The sequence below is a fragment of the Nycticebus coucang genome, chromosome 20 (genome assembly GCF_027406575.1).
Source record: "Nycticebus coucang isolate mNycCou1 chromosome 20, mNycCou1.pri, whole genome shotgun sequence".
NCBI classification, from domain to species: Eukaryota; Metazoa; Chordata; class Mammalia; order Primates; family Lorisidae; genus Nycticebus; species Nycticebus coucang.
Window position 1 is genome coordinate 55,013,914 of NC_069799.1, and position 22,950 is coordinate 55,036,863.

Consider the following 22,950-nt stretch of genomic DNA (forward strand, 5'->3'; position numbering starts at 1 on the left):
GCGCGTGACGTCGGGGCGCTTACGTCACTCATGACGCCGACGTGGCGTTTCCTTCAGTTTCACTTCCGGTGGGCGGGCCCCGAGCGGGCCTGAGTCTGGCAGATTCCGGCGTGATAAGGAGTTGGGGAATTTCCCTCGGCGGGCGCTCGGTCCCTTGTTTCCCTAGAAGCGCTTCCGGGGCTCCCTTTGAGTACCTCTGCAGTCAGGCAGCTGTGACCTTGGCCTCTGAAACACGAAAAAATACCACGATTTTTGTGATTAAGCAGCCGCTGTTTGCTGCCCTTTGGCGTACAGCAGTGATGTGTTTTTCTTCTAACTGAAGTTTTCTTACCTGTCACGCTGGGCTGGCAGGTTTGGGGTTCTGTCGTAATTCTTAATTCTGAATAGAACGGATTGGGAGGTGAGCCATGGAATGCCTGCAGCCAGAGTTCAGTTCTGTGATTAGCCATTCCCCCCTTATGCAGTTTTACCAAGCAGTAGGTAAGTTCCTGAATCTTAGATCTAATTCTCTACATGATTTTCAGTTTTAGTTTCCGTTTCCCCCCCCCTTTTTTTTAACCTTCTTCATGAGCAGAAAGTTCCAAGAGATTGAAAAGTAAACCTTCACAGCCTCGAATGAGACGAAATTGGGTGTCCCTGAAACCAGCTGACGAAGCAAGCTTAACTGAAAAGCCTATGACTTTAGTCAGGTGGTTGGATATTAACCCTGGCAGCGTGGACTTTTAAAATCTCAAACTATTTAATTCCATGTGCAAAAAGAAGTGTATGATGCCCTCCCAGTGCTACGGTTTCACAGACCTTTTAAGACAGATGCAGGATAATATGCTTCAACTTTATGATAAAGAGGCGTACTCAACCTATGGAGATTAACTTGCCTATCAAGTTGGGCCATAAATGCAAATGATTTTGTGTTGGTATGAATCGAAGCTTACCGGGACATTTCTAGGCCTAGGTTCATTAAAGAAAAACGTATAGATTCTGTAACAGGTTCTTCAGTTGTTAGACATGGATATAAACCACCTAGATTTCAGATTTCTAAGAAACAGTTTCTGGAAGAACAGAGCGTTTTATATTAAAAAGCAAAGTTGAAGTGAAAAACTGTAGATTTCTTAAATATTTTTATTATAGTCTAACGATATTTTAGAAACAGTAGATTTGAATTACATTTCCAATCTTAACTAAGTGGAATTAACATTTTTGAGGAGGGCTCTTGATATTTTTATTGGTTTTACTTCTTGGAAATATCCGGAAACTTTATGTTGAACTGTTTCTTAAAATTTACTTTTATTGTAAACATCTTTTATGTGAACAGTTTACCTGAAAATAAAACTGCTCTAATATTTTAAAATAGTTTTCGTATCAAAATGTTATGTTAGCAGATTTAGAAATTTGAAATCTTAAAAAGTGGAGGGAAAGAAAATTAGCCACATGAAACAATGAGCATGACTGATTAATAGTATATAGTGGTGTATTATCTTAACAAGTCACATTGGTGTATCTATTGATCTGTTAGAAAAAAACACACTAAATTCATATTATATGCTTGTATCAGTTGTATAAATTGTATAATACTGCTAATTTACTTTAGAGAAATTTTGAGTTTTTAAATGTAACACTTAGAAACATAACTTCTGTATGATTTTTTTTCTTAAAACAACGCTTTACAATTTTTAAAAAGTAATTTTAGGGTAGCCCTTGATACAGAGGAGGTGATACTGTTCTGTAGAATGGTACTATTTAACAATAAGTTTGAGTTCATGAAATAAGAAAAAAATGTCATGATAAAAAGGAACATAATACTATTATTAGGATTAGAACTTATTTTCTTAAGTGTTAATTGGAAATAACTTTTAATTAAGATGGAAATTCAGTAAACTCTTTCCAGTATAAAAAAGTATAATGCAGGGCGGCGCCTGTAGCTTAAAGAATAAGGCGCCGGCTCCATATACCGGGGGTGGTGGGTTTAAGCCCGGCCTCGGTCGGAAAAAAAAGAAAAGTGTAATGCAAAGCAAAAAAAACTGAAATTTTAAGAAAAAAAAATGTCAAGTCGGGAATTTGGGAAATAAAACTATAATATTTCTTAGAACAAACTATTATAAACTAACTTTAGGACAGATAATACTACTTGGAAGAACTGGCCTCATCTGGAATTAAATTCAAATTGTTACGCAGATAACTGAGATCAACTCGTTAAAGGCTTGAACCAAGATTTCAGGGCACAGAATGTTCTGCCAGCAAGGAATAAAATTTACTCTTTAAAGTTTTTTTTGAAAACTCTCCTCAACCTGTAAGGTAATGTTCATTGTGATTTTAGTCTAACTGATCAGTCTCCATTTTAGATGGGATTGACATATTTCCTGTAAGAAAATTCTGTTATTTCATATGATGTAACAAGTCAACATCATGTCATTTTCAGTAAGTATCTATTGAGAAACCAACACTTTTAAGATGCTCTAGGTAATACAAAAGAAATTTAATGTTCCTATCAGTGGGAAGAGCATATGTAAGGTAGATTCTGATGAAGTTGTTTTATGTTTACAAAGAGGAGTCCTGACGTTCCAATAGGTCAAAGCATCCTCATTGCCTTTGGCCGATATTCAATCAATGAGAATTAACGTCTCATGAGGATCAGCCTTCTCAGTTTTGGTAAGCGTTCCTTTGAACGAGTACCTCAAAATGTCGATCTTAATTTAAAAATATAAAGTCATAAGGGTTCTGCTGTTCAGTGGCGGTCACGGTGGTTTGTAATTGCTCGATTATAGGAGGTTTTATTTTTTTTGAAACTGATGCAGAAGTACCTAATCATTGCAAAGATACAGATTGCTCAGGAATCTTGCTAAACTCTACATACAAGTTAAAGCCCTTTTCTTTCCCAGAGTCAGTGTGGTTCTTCCTTACCTAGATCGGAAAGATATTTTCAAGATAAAGCAGGTAGGGATTTAAACCCGTCCACCTCCTCTACTTTGAGGTTACCCGGCAGGACAACAGTGGAGCCCCTCCCCTTATTCCGGCAGGCCGGGTCTTCCACCAGCCCACGCCATTTCTCGCCACCCAGTCTTCCCCGACCGGCGGCGAGGTCTGTTTACTCACCCCGCTCGCCGCCCCTCCCTACGGAGGCCCCGCCTGACCCGGCGGGCCGAACCGCCGTCCGCGGGGCGGGGCTGGCGGCTACTGGCGGCTGCGGATTGGGAGACCGGCAGGGGAGGAGGAGCCCCGCAGACGCCGGATGTGACGCAATCGGAAAGCGGGTTTCCACGGAAAAGTTGGCGGCGCGGGTTTGAAAAGAAGGATATGTTATAAGGTGGCAAGCGACGGACCTGCTGCCAGCTTGGTTTCCGGATCTGGATTCAGTTCGCCACTATTCAGCTATTAAGCTTTTCATTTTATTTTTTTTGGAGGGGAGTTCTCCGCGGCCTGTGTAGCATTGCCTCAGACTTCTGTGATCCTCCTCAGCCGAGCAAAGACTCTTAAATAAATCTGGCGAGGCTCGAAAAAGCCTGGACGCTTCTCCGCGAAACGAATTTAACTGGGCGTGATCGGCACGATTTTCCCGGATACTTGGCATTACCGGCACTCTGTGTGTGGGGCTGTTCGTTGTCAAGACACTGCTCGCTGTAATTCAGAAAGAGAAAAAACACCGTTTCTCCAGCCCTTGCCTTAGAGGAGAACTAGACAACGGGGTAAAAATGTCTATTTTCCCTAAAATATCTTTGAGACCCGAGGTTGAAAACTATCTTAAGGAGGATTTTGTGAACAAAGAGGTAGGTCATATAAAGACGTTAAATGATACTTGGAAAATATCAAATATTTGCACTCTCCAGAGAAATAGAAAAAAAAATCTAAAGGGAAATTTTCATAGCATGGTTTCTTACTAATTAACCGAATCCGAATGTAAAAATACCAGTCTTTCCTACAAGTATGTTTACTAGGACAAAGAGTGAATAACACTTTCTAACACTTAGGAAGGAGAAAGAAGGAAAAGTAAAACTTACGTGTTTGTCATGCATTGCGCTGAAGAGGTTACAAGGATGACAAAAAGTCCCTGTTTTTTTTCTTTTCTTTCTTTTTTCTTTTGGGGGGGCATAGTGTCTCACTTGTCGCTCTGGGGGAGTGCTATGGTTTCATAGCTCACAACAACCTCAAACTCTTGGGCTTAAGGGATTCTCTTGCCTCCGCCTCCCAAGCAGCTGGGACTACAGGCACTCGCCACAACGCCAGGCTTTTTTTTTTTTTTTTTTTTGCAGTTTTTGGCTGGGGCTGGGCTTGAACCCGCCACCTCCAGCTCATGGGGCCGGCGTCCTACCCCCTTGAGCCACTGGCTGGTCTGGAACTCCTGAGCAAAGACAGCCCACCCTCCTTGGCCTCCCAGAATGGTAGAATTACAGGCGTAAGCCACTGCGTCCGGCCAAGGTCCCTGTTCTTGAGAACGCAAGTCCAATATAGAAGATGCACCTGTACTCTTAGAGCGCTTGCTGTGGCACTCAGGTTAAAAGGGTACTGTAATTTATTGAGGACTCTTTAAATTCCAATGGTGGTGTCAGGTGTTTTGCAAACCTTTACATTTTAATCATAACAATCTTTTTTTTTTTTTTTTGGTAGAAGTTTGTTCCCATTTTAATAGGTGAGAAAACTGAGGGTCCAAGAAATCATGTTAACTGACCCTAGTTGACAGCGCTGACAAAACAACTACTGAACTTTGAAGGTAAAGCGTTTAGGTGTAATGAAAAAAGATTTTGAATGTCAGGTGATTTGGATTCCAGTGCTTTGAGTGAATTACTTTCCGTTGCTTGACATTAGTTTCCTCTTGTGTGAAAATCAAGAATGGTTCAAAGTACTTCACAAGGTTATTTTGGGGTACTAAACATGAGAAGAAGTAACAGACATCGTTTTGGCACATACATCCTCAAAATGTTAATGTTACTGCTATTGGCAGTGCCTACCACGAAAATCCTCAGTGAATTTTGATAGTAAAGCCTGTGCTCTGTTTTACTTGACCCTACTGCTTCTAAACAACTTTAATTTTTTTTTAAATCTTTGGTTTTCTAATCAAATGAAAGCCACTTAAATGTACTCATTTTTTAAATATGTCGTTGAAGCTATGACTTCTAGATGTGATTTCTACATTTTATTTCCAAAGATTACATTAAGGGACTAGACTGTGTGGAAAGAAAAAAATATAATTCTCTTCATTTAAGTTCCTTAAACTCTTAAGGAAAATAGTAAGAGAAGGAGGGGCATTCAGCAGTTTTTAAGATGTTGAACATTGTGTTATAACAGATCAGATGTCTTTCTTTGACATCACCTTTACCTTAAACCCACTAACTGTTGTTTTACCGAAAAAAAAAGGCTGCCCCTTTGTAAAAAAGTACTGAGGAAAAGGAATATTCTGTACTAATAAAACTGATCTTTGAGAAGGGACAAATACTTGAAGACTGGTGGATTAACAGGCTGACAAGTGATTTGTGAAGATTTTGAAGAAATGACAAAGCAGGAGAAACTTCAGTTAAGTACAAGGGAACCTAGCTGTTTGAGTCTTTATACCTTCATTTCTGACAGGTATCTTTGCTACCATCTTTTTTGGACAGTATTTGTTACATTTAATAATACCACATTTAAAAACCTGATGTCCTGGGGGATCTTTGGCTGACAGTGAGTATATCAATGTTGCTTATTCTTTAATATTGGTATGTTAAATATACTAACCAATTTGCTCTGGGATATGATCTTAGCAAGTAAAAGCTCTACATGAGTGCTGTTAAGAGTTAATCTATTATAAATAAGTAGAACGAAATCCTGAATTTATGTGGAAAAATGTAGCAGATAACTAAATATTTTCAAAATGTTAACATTGGTATGAAGTTGAGGCAATGTTTTCTTAAGCCCTTTATGTTAGGCATTATAGTAGGTGTTTATTACTACAATTAAACCCAAGAACCCTGTGAAGTATTACTGTTCCCTAATAGTCATTAGCACATAAATAATACAGCAAAATGAAATGGAAATGAACATTTGCTATAAGGTGTTTCATTAAATGGAACAGATTCATAAGCATATTCTTCTGAATGGTTTTAATTCAGAAAATGAAATTTAAACATTAACCTGGTTCTTTTCAGGTTGTATCTGCTTTGGGTAAACAAGAAGCAGAAAGGAAGTTTGAAACTCTATTATATCACCTGTCACATCCTCCATCATTCACAACCGTCAGAGTGAATACAAATTTAACCTCTGTTCAACATGTGAAAAATCTGTTACTTGATGAACTTCAGAAGGTTTGTGGAAATTTTTGTTTTATGCATAGTTACATTTTTACTATTTATGTTTCTTGTTCCCCATTAAAATCCTACAGATTATATACTAATGTTCTAATTTTATAGATAAGTCAAGGATCATGAAAGCTAACTTAGTTAAAAAGACTTTGATATTAATCAGATTTTTACTTACAGGTAGTGATAATCTTCTTAAGAACAATGACATTAGGCATAAAGTATAAGCAGTGGCTCTAAGCAACTAAAATTGTTACTTGTACATAGCCATGAGTATATGCTTTCAACTAGTGGAAATTGTTGTGAGGCCCAATAGGCAGATCTAGACTGTTTTTTTGTTTGTTTGGTTAGTTTTTATGTTTTAGAGACAGGGTCTTCCTCTGTTGCTCCAGTTGGAGTACAGTGGTAGAATAATAGTTCACTGTAACCTTGAACTCCTGGGCTCAAGCAAGGCTCCTGCGTTGGCCTCCCAAAGTGTTAGGATTAAAAGCATGAGCCCAGCCCAGATTGTTTCTAGGGAATTATTCCTAGAATCTGGGTTTTCTAGTATCCTAATCTGATGTGTATAAGATCTTATGGACTGGATCTAGGAGAGGACAGATAGCATCTCTCTGGACTTTTGAGTCCCTTTCCTTAAAGGTTAAGATTGGACTCAGACCCTTAATGATTATAGAAACAATAGGAGCAAGATTGGACAGGGAATCTTGATTCAGTATATACAAAACTGATGAATAGAGCAGCTTTAAACTGGCTGGCGAGTTTTAACCCAGCCTGGGCCAGCTAAACAAAAATGACAGCTGCAACAAAAACTAGCCGGGTGTTGTGGCAGGCGCCTGTAGTCCCAGCTACTTGGGAGGCTGAGGCAGGAGAATTGCTTAAGCTCAAGAGTTTGAGTTTGCTGTGAGCTGTGACACCACGGCACTCTACCGAGGGTGACATAGTGAGACTCTGTCACAAACAAACAAATCCTATGAATATCCGATCTCCTTTAATGTTTCAAAGCTTACATACACCCCAAAGAGATGTCCTGAAAAGTATGATGCAACAGTAGGTGCTTCTCCCCAAAGTTTCTCTGGACCATCTGTTAAAATTTAATAATTTTAAATTTCATTGGCTGGTGAGAAATGGAGAAATAAACCTTCATACGTTGCAGGTGGGAATATAAAGCAGATAGTACTTATAAAATGAAACATAAGAAAATGACAGTTCATTGTCTTTAAAAAGATCGATTTCTTACTGTTAATTCTGTCAGGACATCAAAACAATGAAGGAGGGAGGGAGGGATAGAGAAGAGAGAGGGTTTGATTGAATAAGGAGTTTACCCTTCATACTGCTTCTTAGCTATCTAATGGGTATGATTATGGTCTGAAGTATCCTTTGGGAGCAGCAGACATTTAGAGAGCTGGTGACTTGGTAGAAAGGTAGATTTCTGTAATATGGGCAATTAGTTTCTTTTTCCTTATCAACTTAAACATAAATAGGTAGATTTTAGAAGTTTTTTCTAAATAGTATGTGGATACTATAGGGCAGTGCAAATATGAATTGTTGTTACTGCTTTTTTATGTAGTCTGTGAAGGAATGAGTTGGTAAACTCTAGCCTACATGGCACAGACTTTTAATCAAATATTTACTTGCCACCCTCTGACAGAGTGTTCAGTCCCTGTCATCTAGCCCACTGCTCTTTATTCTGTTGCATAGGGTGCCCAGTCGTCTTCTGCCTGCAGCAGTGGTACACTGGTACATATTTAACAATCCAGTTTTGGGAAAAATAACCCTGACATGTTGTGTTCGCTGATTTCCACTGTGATGGGAGTATTAACGTGTGTTGTACTGTGGTAGCCTCCGGTGTGACCATGGAGATGGGAGGAGATACAGACACTGGCACTCTTGAGCCTGTGAACTGGTTCTGGCACCTATACCACTGTCCCTGCACCTGTTTTCAGTGTGACAACAAAGTACAATAGAGGATACTGACAATCTTAAACCCCTACCATAAACACTTGTTTCTCTCACCAAAACGGAGTTGGCATCCAGTATTGATAGTGTATATTGAATAGTATTTAGTAATCTTAGGCTTTCATGTCCCATTCGGAAGCTTTTTTTTTTTTTTCTTATTTCAGATTAATGTGAAATGGGTTCAGTTATAACCTAACTATAATTAGGTTATAGTGTTTGCATTGGTTAGGTAGAGTCCCTGTCGTCGTTGTGTCCTGCATCCAAGAGGTATGCTATATACTCTTACATTGTATCTATTAAGTGGGAGCACACCAATTCCTATCCCTCCCTTCTTTATCTCTTTCCCCCTCCCCCCTCAACCTCCTCCCCCAACCTCCCCCCAACTTGAATTGAATTGAGTTTTTCTCTTATGTGAGTATGTATTAGGTTGTCTGTAGGAGACACCTGAAAAGAAACACCTTGGTAATAAGGGAATGGGGAAGGGATTGGTTTCTCTTAAAAAGCACGAGAACACGTAACATTGCTTGGCCGTCTCCACACCTGTGCTGTAAATAGCCATGGGATCACTTCTGTAAATAGCCACAGGAGAAGTAAGTGGAGGCTCCTACTGAGACTGGCTGCTGCACCTTTGAGGCGCTCCGCACCTCTGACCTGACTGAGACAACTGGCTCCTCCTGATGAGGAGACTTACCTGACTGAGACAGCAGGCTCCCCAGAACCTATGGGGAGCCATACTCCCAGCGAGCTTGTACAGCGGTCCGTGTCCTGGCAGTTTCATGGGCTGAAGCTGGCGACCTAGGGTCCGGGCTCCGACAGTTGTCTACTGGCTTCAGAAGCTTTTCTTAAATGACTACAACATGTAACTCTTTATTGGATATGTTTTTAAAATAAGTCACTTAAGGAAAACATAGTTTGTATTTATAATGCTAAATATTAAGTGAAATTGAGTCTTACAAAGAAGTTAGGATACTTCAGAATGAAATTTTAGAGGAAACATAGTTGTTTTTAGGGCTTTTTGATTTTTAATAGTATCCTGTGGAATAAACTAAAAGTGCCCCAGAGCTACCAGACCTTCTTGCTGTGGTAGATAATATCTGGCCAGGTAATGATCCTGAAAGGTTTTATAAATTGAAATTTATCAAATAGGTTGATCGCCTTATAATTATCTTTGTTTACTCTTAACAGCAGTTTAATGGGTTAACTGTTCCCATTCTCCAACATCCAGAACTTCGGGATATCTTACTTATTCCTGTTATTGGACCTAGGTTTGTAATTGTTTTATTTCCAAACTATATTCTTCTAAGTGAAAATTTGTCATAAGGATCTTTTTTACTGTTTGGTGATAATGCTAAACTTCTATATTATTAGCAACTAGAGAAACTAGAACTCAGGCAGCGCCTGTGGCTCCGTGGGTTGAGCGCCGGCTCCATGTACTGAGGATAGCGGGTTCAAACCTGGCCCTGGCCAGCTAAAATAGCAGTAGCAATTGCAACAAAAATAGCCCAGCGTTGTGGCAGATGCCTGTAGTCCCAGCTACTTGGGAGGCTGAGGCAAGAGAATCCCTGAAGCCCAAGAGTTGTAGGTTGCTGTGAGCTGTGACACTACGGCACTCTACCGAGGGCGACAGAGTGAGAGACTGTCTCAAAAAAAAAAAAAAAAAAAAAGAACTCAAAAATTTATAAATGCAGACTCCATATTCTATCATGGAAAATACTACAAAATGAGTGGCAACTGCCCAAGTATCTTGAGCATAAGGCCCTTTTTGTCCATTCAGTGCAGTAATTAACTTTTTCCCCATTTTCTTAGAAACTTTATTGATTTGTTCACTTGTATTTATAAATGAGAGTCTAGTGCTAAATTAAAACCTTTTTGGGTCACAACAAAACATAAAGCAGCGGTTCTCCACCTGTAGGTCGTGACTATATTAAAGGGCCGCAGCATTAGAAAGGTTGAGAACCACTGACATGAAGTGACATGAAGTGATATATTTCCTACCTTCATACCTGGTATGTTTGTAAAATTTTATTAGTAATTCAACAGTTATATAAGATTATAATATGCCATTTATGTTTTTCTTATTTACATATTTGAAAGGCATATGTTTGAAAATTAAAATATAGGCTTAGGGTTGATGTGGGACCCACAGCTCGCTGTTGAACAATCAAAAATAGGTTTATATTGTTCATCCATTCAGGAGGTCATTCCCCAGGGAACAGCCTGCCTGGGGGACTGGATAAAAGCCACTGCAGGGTCTGTTTACCCTGAGAACAGGAAATGCCCAGCTCACCCTGGGCATTTCCTGTTCTCAGGGTAAACAGTGTTACATGGTGCATCCCAGCTGGTGTGCTTCATGTGCAAGCCATGTGGACCTGACTCTGTGACGACTGAAACATTTCACCTGCTGGATGTGCCCGTTACCCAGGTCATGTAAAGGCTGTGGTAAAGGGCACCCCTGCTACCTCAGAACGCAATGTGATGTTATTCTTGATGAATCAGACAGTAGTTTAAGCAGCCTTAGCAGATTGGCTGACTCAGTTTCCCCTCGTGGATCTTACAGATACTAGTAAAACCTTAGGGCAGTTAACAAGAGTGGTGATGTGTGGGGATGAGTCAGAAGACACATCCCAGGAAGGTGGAAATTTTAAAATGGTTTTTAAAAATTAAGTGAATACAAAAAATTGGGGTAAAACTTAAAAAGGAAGAGTGATAAGATGGGTTGTAGCAGGATAGCAATTTTTAGATGATTATTAAGGAATGAAATAGATAAAAAGAAATAAAAATAGGCTTTCATATAATGGGAGTTCTCTTCCCACAGAGCATTTTAAAATTCTTAATTATAGCATGAAAATTTCTTAAACCACTGAGTTATAATATATAAATGCTTTTTTTGGAAGTAGAGCAATGGATTACTATATTTTGCTTTGTAAAATGTCTTCCCATGTATGACATGCACCTACATTTTTGGCCTAAAATTTCAGGAAAATCTTTTGTTTTAATTTTTAGATTCATTTTTATTTGTTTAAATTTAGTATTTGTTTTCTGTATTATAAACGAATTTTGTAAAAGCACCATCTTGTTTGCTAGCTCCCGCCTAACGTGTAAAATAAATGTCAGTCTTTGTTGGCTGAAAAAGCTTATGGCAAGTTCGTGTTCAAGTTCAACAAAACTGATCACCATGTTTCAGGGTATCATTTTGCATATAGATACCATTATTGGTTCCTAGAATTAAACTTTTGATGTATGAGCATAAATAAAAGAATTAAAAACATTTATAATGATACAGAATTAGTACTACCCATGTATAATGTGCATGGGTAGTATTATTCCCTCAAATTAGGGCAAAGTAGTGTCCATCGTACACAGCAAAATATAGTAAATTACGGTTTATGCATGTAATAGTTCATGCGACCTGTAAAAGAAGATGTTCATGATCAATTTTTAAGTATCAAAAGTAAATTGCCATGCTTAGGATCATTACTTTTTTTGCAATTAAAAATACAACTATGCATTTATGTGTATTTATTTACACATGAGAAAAAATCGAGAAGCTATAACATACCCCACTCTTAGTGGTAGTTAACTTTGAGGAGGTTAGATTGGGACAGAGCAGGTAAATAAAAGGAGGCTTTTATTTGTAAAGTTTCTGGTTTTTTCTTTCACCGTAAGAATGTATTATTTTTGCAGTTAACAAAAAGCTGGCTGTGGTGGTTCACACCTGTTCCCCACACTTTGGGAGACCAAGGCAGGAGGATCACTTGAGGCCAGGCCAGGGGCTTGAGATGAGCAGGAGCAACATAGCAAGACCCTCTTCTCTATTTTTTTAAAAACTAGCTGGCTTTGTTGGCATGTGTCTGTAGTTCTAGCTACAGGGAAGGCTGAGACAGGAAGATTATTTCATCCCAGCAATTTGAGTCTGCGGTGAGCTCTGATTGTATCACTGTACTCTAACCTGGTGACAGAGTGAGACCTCTTATCTCTAAGAAGGCAAAAAATATTCATTTTGTAGGCTTCTCATTCCATTCAGTTTTTAAAGGTAAAATTTACATGTAGTGACATGGAGAGATCTTAATGTATACTTTGCTGAATTTTGCCAAATTTGTACGACTATGTAGCCAAGACCCATTCTGTTCCCCCAGAAAATTCTCTTGTACTCAGCTACCCTGCTGGGAATGTCTTAGCTTTGAACCATTCAGCTACTATAGTAGATCACAATGACACATCTTTTGAAGTTACACTCATTTTGAGTATACAGACTTGTAGTTACTTAGGTTCAAAATTTGGCCATTTCTTATTCTGTTAAATATCCTTTTCTTTACTTTTAGTTACTTTTTTTAAAGGATAAAGTTTAATTAGATTTTTCTTCTTTACAGAAGTAAGACAAAACTGTAAAAATGAGAATTGTACATAAATCCTACAATAATTATTGTTACCCATGCCACCTCCCAGTTCTATATCTCTGAGTATTGACTTTGAATTTATTTAGTCTCTGTGCTTATATTTGCCTATGTGAATGTGTGTGTGTGGTTACTTACTAGAAAACATAATGTTCTAAAAAAAAAAAAAGTAATGTTCTGCAATTTGCTTTTGTGTTCAAGACATTGTTTATGTCTAATTGAGTTTGAAGTAACTGTGAGGCATCTGTATACTGAGGGTGCCAAAAAAATGTATACACTTTCTAAGAAAAGAAAAAAGTGTATTGTAATCATAATACTGAAGTCACTTTTGATTTCTGCCATTACAGAAGATAACAGGGCACAATATATGTGTACAAGATAACAAACATTATTGGTATAGAGTATTACAACTTTAATAGTTTTTTTTCTTAAAATGTGTGTACTGTTTTTGTACCTTCTGTATATATAGCTGTCTGCAGACAATTATTAATAAAAATACCAATTCAGAATCTAAGACTAAACATTAGAATTTACAGGTTATTGGCGGCACCTGTGGCTCAGTCGGTAAGGCACCGGCCCCATATACTGAGGGTGGCGGGTTCAAACCCGGCCCTGGCTGAACTGCAACCAAAAAATAGCTGGGCGTTGTGGCGGGCGCCTGTAGTCCCAGCTACTCGGGAGGCTGAGGCAAGAGAATCGCTTAAGCCCAGGAGTTGGAGGTTGCTGTGAGCTGTGTGATGCCATGGCACTCTACCCGAGGGCCATAAAGTGACACTCTGTCTCTACAAAAAAAAAAAAAAAGAATTTACAGGTTATTTTTATAAGCGATTACTGAAATTATGAGATCGCCAAGGGCTACAATGCACAGTTGTAGAGATGGTGGCATGTTTGGAACTTGGGAGAACAAGTCTCCTGAAGCAGCAGGTAGAGAATGAGCAATAAGACTGTGTGTGGGGTGGCCACATACACCCAGGCTGGTGGGTCAGAACCCGGCCCAGGCCAGCTGATCAACAATCACAACTGCAACAACAACAACATAGCCGGGCATTGTGGCAGGTGCCTGTAGTCCCAGCTACTTGGGAGGCTGAGGCAAGTGAATTGCTTATGCCCAAGAGTTGGAGGTTGCTGTGAATAGTGACGCCATGACACTCTACCCAGGATGACAGCTTGAGACTCTGTCTCAAAAAAAAAAAAGACTATTTGGGACCAGGAAAGAACTGAGAATTTAGTGAGATTTGATACTTTGAAGATCATTGAGAGAAGGTGGTGGCATGCACTTAATTCTTCCAGAAACGAATTGTGACAAAACGTGAACCGCCAACCAGGGACGCTCATTAGAGATTCAGTGCTCAGGATTTAAAGATAGATAGCCCTTTTATTCAAGGCTAATTGTATTGGCACCTTTGATCTTTGGAAAAGTCTTCCACGAGTGTTAGAGGTGATACCCAGATTTTTGTGATCTCAGAAATGAATGGAATGTGACTCAAAAAGGTTGACGGCAAAGGAAGGAAAAAAAGACTTCGCTCCCTTTGTCTATATTTAGTTTAAAGTATTTGTAGTTTACCATGCAACAGTTTACTGATTGAGAAATATTTTTGTAATTCTTTGTGTATTTTTCTAAAACATCTTTGAAGACAGAGAAATCTATTTTTTATCCAGCGGTATAAGGGAAACAGTCATGTCTGTGAAATGATTAAGCAGTTTGTAGTGCACTTTATTGCCTTCCACCAGGTGGACCTCTTCAAATTATTTTCCCTTTCTCAGGTGCCCATCTTCTTTTTCTTTTCTTTTTTCTTTTTTAAGTTTTTCCTATATATTTATCCCTTCTATTTTTAGCTTTCTCTTTCTCACTTATTCAGGACAGTTGAGACCAAAGAGCTTATTTGAGTTTAGATTGAAACACTGAAAAAGTGGGTAGGCATTAGAGGTATATTACTCTTAAATTTCTCTTGTCTTTTACATCCCTAGAAAGAATATACAAAATCAACAGTGTGAAGCTGTTGTTGGAGCCCAGTGTGGCAATGCAGTGTTAAGAGGAGCCCATGTTTATGTTCCAGGAATTGTGTCAGCTTCCAAATGTAAGTAATAATATTTAGATTTCCCTTTAAAATAAGGGTTCTCTAAAATTTATGTGCATTATCAAATGGAAAATATGTCAAATGATTACTAAGATGTGTTTCAAACTTACCTTTGATGTTTTCCCAGCTTCTCATTTAGAACTTTGTCTGATAAGGACAACTCATTCTTTGCATACAAGGATATATATGGGGATGTTTCTTTAGAGGATCATTACTGATGAATAGAGAGGGTGTCAGTGACATTACACTTTGTATTGACTCCATGGCCCCAAAACTTCCGGCAGCTGTCGTGTTATTGGTTATAAGGGTAACGTTTAAAACTTAGAACCTGAACATTGGGATAAAACTTTGTATTCTTAATTTCTTCACCCAGTTAGTGACAAACCTATATTGGATATACTTTGTAAGCGAGTTACTGTTATTCCCTGCTACCTTATTGGACTTGAAATCAAGAACCACTCATTTTGATATATAGCAGACTTAGTCTCTAGACCTCTGTTATCGTGTCTGTGAAATAAACAATTTGATCTGCAGAGTTTGGCATGCCACTGCCCACTGGCCAAGCCTGACCCATGCTTGTTTTTATATAGCCTACAAGCTGAAAATGATTTTTCCATTTTTAAAATGTTGTACCCTCCCCCCCAAAAGACAAAAAAGTGTATACCATGCCAGAGAGAGCTTATGTGGTTATAAAGCCTAAAATATTTATTTGCCCTTTACAGGAGAAGAGAAGTTAGTTTAGCCCTGATCTACATGTTTTTAGCTCTTCTACGTGGTCCAGCTGGTGGGCTGCTCACTCCTGTTGTTGGGTAACAGGCTAACCAAATTATAATAGGTAGTTTTAAAATATTTTTTCTTAAGTGTAATGCAATTTTCTATTATTATCATCACTGGGGTTTGTTCATTTATAATGAAATGCCTACAAAAACTAATCTAATCAGCCATATAAATCAACTCTACACTGTACAGCATAAAGGTTTTCGAAGTGTATACATACATGTACGTGTGAAAGTATGTATGCACATATGTGAATGAATAAAAGAACTTGTCATTAAAGGTTCTGCCTTAATTGTGCTGGACAGCAAATGGTGAAGAAATACCTACAGGGTTATGGGATTGAGAAAGATTTCTTTAAGCGATTTTTCTGTACATTTTTGAGGAATCTTTCTGAAAGAAACTTAGATCTTTGAGGACTGAGCTGTCAAGATTTCTGTGAAATCTTTTAAGGAATTTTAGGCCTGGGGAAAATAATTCATATAGAGCAAATCCTTCTCTGCTCAGCTAAAGGTTTCCAATTGGGGTAGGATATTTTGAAAACTCTTGTCTTCGCTGAAAAAAATTCTTCAATTAGATTTATTGGTAGGAAGTATTTAAAAATGAAATGAGATTTTCTAAGAATTGTATTGAGCCGATGGACCAGTTTGAAATGTCTCATGTCCACTTTGGTGCCTCTAGAGACCCCACTCTAGCTTAAAGAGTTTTTACCATTCTTCTGTCAAAGTATCTAGCTCAGTATAATCTGATTTTCTTCTTTCTTTAGTTATGAAATCTGGAGATCTTATTTCTGTATACTCTGATATTAAAGGAAAATGTAAGAAAGGAGCCAAAGAATTTGATGGAACAAAAGTATTTCTTGGAAATGGGATTTCTGAAGTAAGCCGCAAGGAACTCTTCAGCGGGTTGCCTCAACTGAAGTATGTCATCCAGTTTCACAGGGGAAATGAACATCCTCTTTGTGGTTTAAAGAAAAAAAAAAAAATGAAAGACACATCTAGTTGCATTGCATGAATTTTTTTTCTTTTGGTATAAGTTCATCTGGAAAAAAATTGTTTAACTCCTATTTCTATGATTTTTTTTGAAAAAGTTCCTCTTAGTCAAAAAGGGTAAATGGTGAGATTAAAGAGTCCAAGTAAACAACTACTCACACTGTAATTGTCAAATAATTTTGCTTTTCATTTTGAACATTATTTATGTGAAATTTTTTGCTCTTTGAAAACAGTGCTTATCTCAGAGTGAATTAGACGACTTACCTAGAATTCTTATAACATTCTGATTTTGTTAAAAGTTTATGATTTTAATAGGAATTAAAAGTGATTTTTTTAAACTAAAACAAATTTTAACCAGAAAGCCAACACTAACAGGAATATTTCTGGTCAGAAATTAATGTTTGAATTCGTTAAAACCAAATTGAAGTATACTTCTAAATCATCTCTTGTTGGCTGGTGGCTATAAGTAAATTAAATTCATGGAAAAATCTAGGCTCTTAGTTTTTTCAGCCTGTTTTAGGAGTTCCATGGACAGCTCCACTAATCCAGAGGCAACAGCTGACACCGGCATCCTGAAAGCTATGGATTTATCCATCTAGAATTGGACCGTATCATTGGTTCTCAGAACAGTTTTTCATGTTGCAGCAATTTGGGTTTACAGTTGAAATTCCTTCTTCTGAAAAAAACTGACCATTGGATTCCCTAGATCTAGGTAGCAATACTTTCCAAATGGCCAAGAACAAAGATTTTTATCCTCCTTAGGATTATTAACTATATACTCTTTATTCTCTTATTTGACCATTATTCATTATTAGGATTATTAACAATATACTCTTTATTCTCTTATTTGACCTGGTAGTTCCTGATATTGGGCCAAGTAATGTTTATAAACAGTGTTTTAAATAATTTTTTGTTGGTGAGAGTTAGGAGATTAGGTGACAGCCATCTTTCAAAAATGGTTGGTTTTTAAGTTCAGTTTATTCTGTTACCTTGTTGCAGTTTCTGTCTCTGCCTGTGTGAGTAGGTGAGAAGATGCCAGCTTCCACACATAGAAATGCTACATTTTCCCTTATTTCTCCTTTTTTTTTTTTTTTTTTTTTGAGATGGAGTCTTACTCTGTTGCCTGGGCTGGATTGCAATGGCGTGATCATGGCTCATTGTAACCTCAAACTCCCAGGCTTAAGGGGTCTTCCTGCCTCAGTCTCCCAAGCACCTGATACTGCAACATGCACCACCCTACCTGGCTAATTTTTTTTTTTTTTTTTTTTTTTTTAGTGGGGTCCCCTTATGTTGCCCAGGTTCGTCTCATAGTCCTGGCCTCAAGTAATCTTGCTACCTTGGTCTCCCAAAGTGCTGGGCTTACTCAGACAGGCGTGAGCCATTGTGCTAGGCCCCCTTCTTCTCATCTGTGTTCTTTAAAAATTTAGAACCAGCTCTATTAGTGGTACATTTGTTTTTGGGTAGAGAATTTGGACCCTTGGTTTCTTGATTTTCAAGTGAGTTGAATCATTCCTAGACTCATGGAGGTACATTAACTTGCGAGCAGACTGTTATAAGTATGCGATCTTGTACTTTGCATTATTATATGGAGATACATGGCTACAAAAATACCTTTAAAAGAAGCATGTAATCTTATACCTGAACAATAATTGGCCTAAATTATTTTTTGTCATGTTATTTTAAATTAAATGCTGTATAGATGGACTTGCTTGTGCTGGTAGGAATGATCAGAAGGAGTCAGAGGGGACCAGAAGTTAAGATGCCAGATAGCAACTGGGGTGGGAAGGCAGGCATGTCAATTTTAAAGTTTTGGTATTTTTCAGAGGACTGGAATCTTGCAAGTCAGAAAGTCATTTAAATTACTAAGGAGTGACCAGATCATAGAATTGAAGATGTTCAATAATGGTTCTAGACTCCAGGTGGGAGGTGAGGTATTGATCAAGATGAGAGCACCAGCTATCTCTGCAAAGGACTGACTTTCACATGTGAGGCAATGACATTTCAGAAGGTTCCTTGGTATGTTTCTTGCTCCAGAGCAGAAACTATTTGGGAAGAGAATATAGTAGTTTGACTGGATCCTGACTGGAGCAGGGACTGAGTTTGACATCTGAATTAAAAGTGCAGACTTAGTGGTTTTAAGCGGGAAAAATAAACGAGTGAGGCAGTTTCAGGGGTGAATGAAAGAGGAATAAAGGAGCCACCAGTTACTTACTGCATGCCAAAGGCTGCTAGAAAGGAGAGTTGATAGTCATACCAGTGCAGTGACACTCACAGATACCTACAGAAGTTATTTCACTCTAAAGGCCAGTGTAAACTTACCCTGCTTACATCAGGTAGGTACAGCCTATCTGTGTAGAAGCCTTTCTTCCAAGATCTATTCACAAGCTAGGTCCTAAGCTATCTGTGAATTTTTCTACTGTACTGTTTCTGAGAACTTTATCCTTACTTTCCCTACTTAGGCTCCCTTCTTTGCTTGTACCCATACACTTGGTTTAAATCTTGATTTTTATCCTTACCTTTATATTGAGATTACTTTTTTCTGTGTCCTTCTAATCCCCAGAAGCACTGCTTTGGTTTCTCCTTTTCTTGTTCCCTCTGGGTTGGCCTGATACACCAGGCCCGGCGTGGCTTTCTGTGACAGCGTCTGTGTGCTCTTTTCTCCCCTTTCATAGTCGGAACAGCCGCTCTCAGATTGCAGTGTTTGTCTTTATGAATCACTGTCATCACTGCCTTCCTGGGTCCCTGCCCTTCCTGCTCTGATCAGCTCTACTGCCGTTCACAAAGTGGGGCAAAGGTGGAAAGATCATCCTTGGGGTTGTGTCAGTACCGAGCAATTATTCTATAAAGAGATGAGAGGAGGGCTGTATAGCGTGTTTGTCCTCGTTCATGATTCTAAATTCTTTCGTCTTTCATAAAAGTACCTACTGACAAAGTGCTAGTGCAGCATTCACAAAATGTTTGCGGAATGGGAAGGCTAATAACATTGATCATAAATCTGTTACTGCAAAAATCAGAGTGAATTAATAATCAGGGATTACTTGGTTTTTAGTTTACCCAAATCTCTGAAGAAACTTATTTGTGCTTAAATGAAAATATTTGTGTAACTTTATCCTTTTCAGTTCTGATGGCCTTGAACTTTACTGCAGGCAAATATTCGAAAATAATTCACAGCACTACTCTTAAAGTATTTTGGTGTTGAAAAAAAGCAGTTTTAAAAAGACAAAGCATCTTACATTAGACTTACACCTGACTATATGCCCAGAAATGTAGTTTGTATAGACTAATGTTAGATTTCTTATTTTCCAGAGGTATAGGCATAAGAATGACAGAACCAGTATATCTCAGCCCTTCATTTGACAGTGTACTGCCCAGTTACTTATTTTTACAGGTAAGTATTTCTAAAAGTAAAATATTTAGTGACACTTAAACATATATCAGTGAGTTATTCGGAAACTTTTTTTTTTTTTTTAACTTTTATTAGCATTTTTTTGTGGTCTATATGTATTCTGATCTACCTTTGGTTAAGCAGCAAGAAAAACTTAAAAAGCACTCTTTTTTTTTTTTTCTTTTGGTAGAGACTGAGTCTCACTTTATCACCTTGGGTAGAGTGCCGTGGTGTCACACAGCTCACAGCAACCTCCAACTCCTGGGCTTAGGTGATTCTCTTGCCTCAGCCTCCCGAGTAGCTGAGACTACAGGCGTGCACCACAACGCCTGGCTTTTTTTTTGTTGTGTTGTTGTTGCAGTTTGGTTGGGGCTGGATGGTTGAACCCACCACCCTCAGTATATGGGGCTGGCGCCCTACCCACTGAGCCAAGGTGCTGCCCCTATAAGCACTCTTTTTTCAGTTGATTTTTAAAATACTTTTTCTATCCTGTTTTTCCCAAAGGTGATTTAATAACATTTTAAATTACTGCTGTCCATCTCAGAATATTAATCCCTAAATGATGCATGCATTTGGATATACATCTGAGTGTTTGTAACTCAGCGTTTGTAACTCTGAGTAAGATTCAGTTGGTTTACTAGTATCAGATTTTTGCTAGGTGATTATCAATTGCTGTGATACAGTTTGTTTTGCCTTATCCAGTTTATTAAGCACTGGTGTGTATGTTAACTCATTTGATTTGTTACAATCTGCTGTCACTCCCAATGTAAGATGCAGGTACTGAAGACCGGATGGCTAGATCTGTTAGGGTTCTTGGCCAAGGTCACACTACTGGTCATTGTTGGTATCTCAACTCAAACACAAGTCTAGATGCCTTGTGCCTTCTCATCTGCACAGTATTTAACCAAAAGACATTTAATAGATTCAGAGATTATTTCTGGTGTCAACACACAGAAAAACAGATTTGTGTTTGTCATCTAATTGCACGTCACTGGTGATGTAACACATTAGTGTGTAACACTAGATGTAACACATAACATATAGATGTAACACATATAATCTAGTACATAGTTGCTTATGAATCATTTTACTGTTTGGTTTGTTGTTTGCTTAGTTTTAGGTTTTATTGCTTGCTTATTGTATAATTTCAAACATCTTGATCATTTGACAACATAGCCCTGAATCATTCATTGCTAGTGACACCTGCACCTCCCTCACATTACTGATAGTTCCTACAACATTACTTTTCTCTTTGCTTTCACAGTAAAGGGCCAGGTACCTGCTCATTGCAGTTTAGTTTAGACTTTTGAAAAGAGAGAGCAAGCTTGCACAGTGCAATTTTTTTAAACATTTTTTTGCTACCTATAACTACAGCCCCAACTTTAAAGTCAGCTTAATGATGACTTTACAGTTTTTGGCCAGGGCTGGGTTTGAACCCGCCACCTCCGACATATGGGGCCAGCGCCCTACCCCTTTGAGCCACAGGCGCCACCCCATGACGATTTTATAAAATAGAAATTGTGAGTCCTTTTCTGATTCATGCTATCCAAGCCGCACTGTACAGCCACATTCTTTGTCACCTAGTATTAAAGGATTTGAGACTTTACTCCTGGAGTCAACTTTTGTGTCTTAGGATAGAGTTTAATCTTTTGTCATTTTTCTTGTAGAAGCTATTTTATTTTATGTAATTTATCTTAATGACCATTATTTGGCTAGTGAACCTAATTAAAAATGACAATAAGAAAAGTAATATTTGAAAAAAAAAAAAAAAAAGAAAAGTAATATTTGCTGAGTGCTTATTCTGTACTGGGTACTGAGTGTATTATGTACAGTTTTTTTTTTTTTTTTAATTTTTATGCAACACCACCTTCCAAAATCTTACAAAGAGGTGGCCAACATATAGGTAATACTTATGTAAAATTTGTGAATGAAGGTCTGGAGACTTCAGGGATGACCTTTGGAACCCCCTGGAAATCTTTGTCATATGAGAAAACTTGCCAAAATTCACAGATTGTATTATATTTTATACTCTTTCACTTATTTACCTTTACTGTATATTATTAATGCTGTAGAGCAGTGGTTCTCAACCTTCCTAATGCTGCGGCCCTTTAATACAGTTCCTGTGGGTCGCGACTCACAGGTTGAAAACCGCTGCTTTAGAGTGTTGTCCACATATGGAACAAAAATTAATGTAGGTAAGTCTCAGGGTTTCTCATCTGGAGTCAGATCATAGCTACGTATCCCTCACTTTTTCAAAACCTCTGATTTCTTCACAAAACAGAATTATCTTTTTTCCTCCTTGCAACTAATAGTGTGTGGGAGGAACTTTAAAAATCATCTAAATATCTTCATTAAAATTTCTCCCTAGATTTAGTATCCCTTGATACTTCTATTACTTGCATTAATTTTAATGCTTTGTATGTTCTCAGAAAGGGGGAAACTTGTTTATTAGTAACTTCTTTTTCACCAATGAGTTTCTGTCTTGAAGTTGTGATCTTGGATTCACTTGAGAAATGTTACAACTTTCTCAAAGTTCTTGAGGAGGTCCTAGTGGTTGTAACAATGTTCATTATTTTGGTAAGAATTAACTGAACTATTGCAGCTTTAAAAATAAATCACTCCATGCTTGTTTTAGCCTCTACCTTCTTTTTTTTCTTTTTTCCGAGTAATTTTTAAAAGGAACTATTTTTGATAATATTTCACCTATCTTAAACAAAGCTGACAATTGTCTTGTAGTAGCAATCTTTATATAATTAATAGTAATAAATAAATGATGTTAATTGCCATAGATGAGATATGTTTAGATTGTATAATCTCGTAGCTTTAGAAGCCCTTCCATTTTATTTTTCTCCTACTGAAAATGTAGTCTGGTGGCAGGGAGCTAGGAGTCTAAATACACTCGTTGGGTGGCATTAGCAGCATCAAACAAGGATTCTTAAATAGGAATTAGATGATGGAGCACCCCGAATTGCAAAATTTTGTACGATTTTGGGAAAAAGATGTAGATCAGTCTCATAACTGTAGAGGTTTCTGGCTATCAAAATATTGAGAACCAATAAATATAAGTAAATATGATTTTTTTTTTTGCCAGTACCCCCCAAAACACTG

At 38.0% G+C, this 22,950-nt stretch overlaps 1 protein-coding gene across 5 annotated transcripts in view; it reads left to right on the forward strand.

Moving 5' to 3' along the window:
• The first annotated feature begins 352 nt into the window (after positions 1 to 352).
• Positions 353 to 22,950, forward strand: part of NSUN6 (NOP2/Sun RNA methyltransferase 6) — a 51,085-nt gene continuing 28,487 nt past the window's right edge. Inside the window, exons 1-6 of one of the 5 annotated variants that reach the window (XM_053572178.1) lie at positions 3,193 to 3,761; positions 6,114 to 6,269; positions 9,405 to 9,484; positions 14,582 to 14,691; positions 16,232 to 16,385; positions 19,764 to 19,845. In XM_053572178.1, the coding sequence (XP_053428153.1) occupies positions 3,687 to 3,761; positions 6,114 to 6,269; positions 9,405 to 9,484; positions 14,582 to 14,691; positions 16,232 to 16,385; positions 19,764 to 19,845 (657 nt within the window). In that variant the 5' untranslated portion in view covers positions 3,193 to 3,686. Of the gene's footprint in view, positions 481 to 3,192; positions 3,762 to 5,348; positions 5,650 to 6,113; positions 6,270 to 9,404; positions 9,485 to 14,581; positions 14,692 to 16,231; positions 16,386 to 19,763; positions 19,846 to 22,950 lie in introns of those variants that run through there. The other 4 variants (XM_053572175.1, XM_053572177.1, XM_053572179.1 and 1 more) reach the window with 4 other exon arrangements.